Source organism: Palaemon carinicauda, chromosome 24 (genome assembly GCF_036898095.1).
Source record: "Palaemon carinicauda isolate YSFRI2023 chromosome 24, ASM3689809v2, whole genome shotgun sequence".
NCBI classification, from domain to species: domain Eukaryota; kingdom Metazoa; phylum Arthropoda; class Malacostraca; order Decapoda; family Palaemonidae; genus Palaemon; species Palaemon carinicauda.
Genome location: NC_090748.1, coordinates 16649177 through 16654176, shown reverse-complemented (window position 1 = coordinate 16654176; position 5000 = coordinate 16649177). Strand labels below are relative to the sequence as shown.

General features: G+C 31.9%; 1 protein-coding gene across 3 annotated transcripts in view; it reads left to right on the top strand.

The window, feature by feature from the left end:
• The window catches only part of LOC137618105 (dopamine receptor 1-like), a 716045-nt gene that overhangs the window by 710079 nt on the left and 966 nt on the right, over nucleotides 1-5000 (top strand). The window contains exon 9 of one of the 3 annotated variants that reach the window (XR_011039723.1): nucleotides 3517-3640. The exons of 1 other annotated variant lie outside the window; for it this stretch is intronic. Coding sequence is in view for 1 of the 2 variants with exons in the window: in XM_068348100.1 (XP_068204201.1) it covers nucleotides 4003-4053 (51 nt within the window). In the remaining variant the exon portion in view is untranslated. Of the gene's footprint in view, nucleotides 1-3516; nucleotides 3641-4002; nucleotides 4054-5000 lie in introns of all 3 variants that reach the window. One more of the 3 variants, XM_068348100.1, reaches the window with a different exon arrangement.

The window sequence follows — 5000 nt, the reverse complement described above, 5'->3', positions numbered from 1 at the left end:
AAAGAAAATATAATTAAGAAGGTTGTACACCTATAAGTATATAGAGATAGAACAGCCATACACAGAATAGAAGAATGGCACAGACACGGATAGACCCAGCAATTCATAAGACAAACTAAAAAAATTACCAACATGAGAGAGAACAAATACTTTGTCAAGTTTAGGAAATCCCTGGTAAAGAAATAAAGATACTAAACCACATAGTAAGAAAATGCATAGTACAGGCAATACTAGAACAGAACATAACTACCATAAAAAGAGACGTCTCTGTATGTAAGAACAATCAAAGACTATGCAGCAAAAAGTGGTACGAACATGAACTTCAGGATGCAATATATGACGAGCTGCATCGTGGAACTCGGGGGAAAGAGACGGAGAGAGAAAAATGGAAAAATAACAAGACCAATGAATTGAACTGTGAAGTCTATGGATTATTCAAGGATGGTCAATTGTGACTACTACAGCTTACAAACCTCCAAGATGACAATATTTCCCGCTTCCAGATGAATTGAAATTAATTAACAGGAAATACCTAACATATCTCATTGCGGATCTAAATGCAAGCCACCAACTATTTTGGTATAGGCAATCAAGTTACATAATCAAGTTACATGGAGTAAGAAATAGTTGGGTTAATCAATAAAAACTATATCATACATTTGGGACTTGACTTTGACGCCTTAACAAACAACAGAAAAGGAAAGCCCGAAATAATATTAGGAAATAACAAAGTTCATCTGAATATTTCCATAAAAAAGGGCCAGAAACTTCCACTGATTATAAAACAGTAATAATCATATTATCAACGAATCCAGTAATGATTCAATCTATAAAAAAGAGCAAATTGGAAAATATTCCAAATAGGACAGGTGAATAACCAAAATTTCGATAACCAACATGTGGCAATAGATAACGGAATCATTGAATAACTCATGTAAAGAACAAACTTATATCACGAAGCAGATATTAGCAGACTTAATTAGAACTCTTCATTAACAAGGAAAATAGAGCTATGGGAAATAGAAATATGAAGAGAAAATTTCAAACACAAGGCACATGGAACAAGTGGCATTAACAAGATCGTATTTTAAAACTTAGCAGACATTGCATGGGTAGAATTAATTGGGATATACAATTGGGCTCTCTCAATGGGTTGTTTTCCAAAGTTGTTAAAAAGTACAATAATGATTTTAATACCTAAACCAGGAAAAGATTCTTGTCAGGTAGAGAATTATAGACCAATATAACTACTAGAAGTACCTGGTGATATATTGGAAAAGAGCATTAACAACAGGTTGGTGTTGTTCAAAGAAGAGAATGAGTTACACAAAAATCAATATGGATTTAGAAAAGGAAGGGGAACCCAAATTGCAATAGCAAATATATATATGAAAAAATTTAAATAGCATAGAGAAGAAAGTACCTTTGCAACCTAGTATGTAGAGATATAACCAAGACATTTAACAAAGTATGGATACAAGGAGTTAAATACAAAAAATTATATCTCAACCCTCCAGACATTTTTGAGAAAATTTAATGTCACATTATTAAAGACCAGACAGCTGCAATTAAGTCAAAACTTCACAGGGAATTCATTCCTGTTACTGACTGCGGTCCCAAAGGGATCTTTACTAAGTCCAACATTATTCATATGACATACATCAGATGTAATTTCACCACCGGAGAACTGTACTGATGTCTGTTTGCAGATGACATCACGCAAATAGTTATACACCCAGAAAAACGTACTCGTAAAATGGACCCAACTTTAAGAAGGCAACTAGCAAAAAAAAAAAAAACAAAAAAAAAAAAAAAAAAAACAATAGACGAAATGAAAAGGATAAATCAATTTGAATAGAATTGGAAGATAAATACAGATAAATCTAAACTCCAAATAGTATCAGTATCTGCATACCAACCTGCACAAATAATGTTGGATCAACAATCAGTCAATTTAACAAAATCACAAGAATACTCGGTATGCAATTCAGACACAAGAGAAATTATAAAGATAGTAAAAACGCAAAGTACAAAGTTAACAAGGTTTAGGAATATGAAAACAAATATTAAAATCCATTTCTACAAAAACCTAATAACACCAGTAATGGAATATCCACTATTCTCGACCTGTTTAGCATGGGTCTAAAGACAGTACTACATTGGACCCATCTCTCTGGTTACGGACTCTTATTCGCTCGAGGGGTTAACTGCCACTCTTTAATTGTTTAATGACTACTTTTCTCTCATGAAATGTAGAAGGGACTTTTTAGCTAGGGAAAGCAGCTCTTCTAGGAGATGGATAGTGCAATAACCTTTGTACCATTGTCATCCACTGTCTTGGGGTAAAGGTCTATCGCTTGAGTGTACACTCGATCGCGCTATTCAGTCTTATATATCATCCTCTTGCTTTTTGAGGTTTTCATAGTTTATATATAAAAAAATAAATCATTTTAATATTGGCACTGATCATCTTCAAAATTTAATGGGTTCGTCCATGACCTAAGATCTATCTGTGGTGAAAATTTCGTCAAAATCAGTCGTGTAGCTTTAACATAATCCTGTCCACAGTCACAGAAAAATAAATAGAGAAATAAACAGACTCAAAAACATAACCTCCTTGGCGGAGATAATGATAATATAAGGGCATTGTAAAAATTACAAAATAGGATACTAAGGTCCGCAGTGAGAAACAATCAAGGTAATGAAGTTCTTAATATAGAACAAATACATAAAAAAATAAGCTAGAACCAGTTATTCATAAGATATGCTGTAGGGACTGGCCACCAAAATATGAAGTAAAAGAGCTCTATACAATGGAGAATTAACAGAAGAGAAAAACTACCAAACAACAAAGATCACAGATGGTGGACGAGAGTATTTTCATTTGTTCAACACGGTGAACCTCAACCACTGAATAAGAAATGTTCTTGTGAAAAATGTAAATTAGGAGAAATTACTATGTAAATATAATGTAAAATATTAAATATAAAACTTGATACTAAGAAAAAAGTACATTTGTAAAAATAAAATTGTAGTTAATACTTACCTCTCCAAATTATTCCCTAACATGGTTAACTGGATACATACCCTCATTCTTTTTCCATCCCAATCGTAGCACTTGGCACAAAACCACATACTATAAACGACCAGTCTTCAAAGCCTCTGAGACATAAAGTCATTATGACAGTAATCTGGTAAATGTTTATTTTGTAAAGAAAAAAAAAAGAACTTATTTTTACCTTTCATTTATTATTATTATTATTATTATTATTATTATTATTATTATTATTATTATTATTATTATTATTATTATTATTATTATTATTATTATTATCTAATTGTATCAGTAGAATTCGACATTGATTGTTTCCATACTTTGTTTCATCTACTTTTTACACACATCCATACTTTTCCCCCTCTTGCATGGAATGAAAGATTCCTAGACATGGAAATATAAATGTTAGCAAAGAAATATCAGGATCCTTGCAACACTGCTTACCTTCTCTAATTTTTCAGGATTCCAAATGCTGAAGTTGAAATGACTGAGGTGATAATAATATAATGTATTACTAAGATGGTTTCTCTCTGTTTGAGGGACCTTTCAATTGAATGAATTCTTCGCAGACATCGAATGGAAAGGGTAATATTATGGTAGCATTCATCAAGAAAATCTTGGCTTTTCGAACTTTTTTGTGATGAGTTTTGTGCACTAATGTTTCCTTCGTAATTAATTTTCGTGATGTCTTGTCTTCTATCAGCCTGGACTCTTCTTTTGCATATTGATGCTTGAATTGTCTGTCTCATAAAAAGGAAAAATGTATGATGAAACCGTAATAAATAAATGCACTATGAAGTTCATATGGAATTATATGGTATTTCACTGTGCGTGTTGTAGTCTTCATTAAGTTTACATATAATATTTTTATGACATGATAACTCAAAAATCCTAATAAAGAGTATAAACCATCTTTTCTTAATTAAATTATGTTTGTTTTCTTTTAGTTGGTGCCTTGGAAAGCTTGTTGACCGCGCAGATACAAGTGTACCTCCCAGGTGAATTTGAAATGCATTTAACTTGATGAGAGAATCCATTTAATCCCGTGGACGAAAGCACGAGATTAAAGAGGCGAAAGTCGGAAAATCATTACGAATATATTATAAAAAGTTTTTGTATCATGAATCCACAACCATAATCTTTCAAGTGTAAAATGTGGACTTTTAGTGGCTCAGATGCTGATCTATTCCACAGAATACTATAAATGATTTGGTGTGGGAAAAAAGAACTCCGTGAATTAGCTGTCAGTCTATGAAGGTCCTTTTATAGCTATTTACAAATTGGGACTTTCATATTTACGTTTGTCCCCAGACTCATGAAACGAAAACTCAAAAACAAATAGTTATCACGTTACCTCCATAATTAACATAAATTTAAGAGTATTTTTAAATGTATTTTACCGTAAATAAGTCAAACAGCTGTAATTAAAACTTCGTCTCAATCCTGTAACCAAAGTGACCTCAAAGTTATGGTACATGTCAAAGAAGGAGAGTCTCTATTTCCTGTGAAATTTTCTATTTTTCAAGATCAGACTAAACAATTCATTCTCAAGAAAATTGTTTCCTAACAGTTTGTAAAAACACTTCGAGTTTTGAGTACATAGAACAACTTCCCTCTTTTGGGTCGTGAATTTGATTTTTATATTCTAGATTTAAAGCCTTTTTGTTATAGGAAATTGTTTTAACAGTTATTTGTATTGCTCTTCCCAATTAGTCTTTAACCCCGAGATACAATGGCGACTGTATTTTGTCAATAGTATCCTCTGAGCTTTATATAATTTGCTTTTAAACATATTTGTATATATATAAACTCATATATTCACGTATATATACTTATATATACGTATATATATGTATATTATGTAGACTTTATAGTCGTTTGGTTTACATGGTCTCTGTACAAAATTGCAAAGCACCCAAGTTGGTATTTTGAGATTTGATCGAGA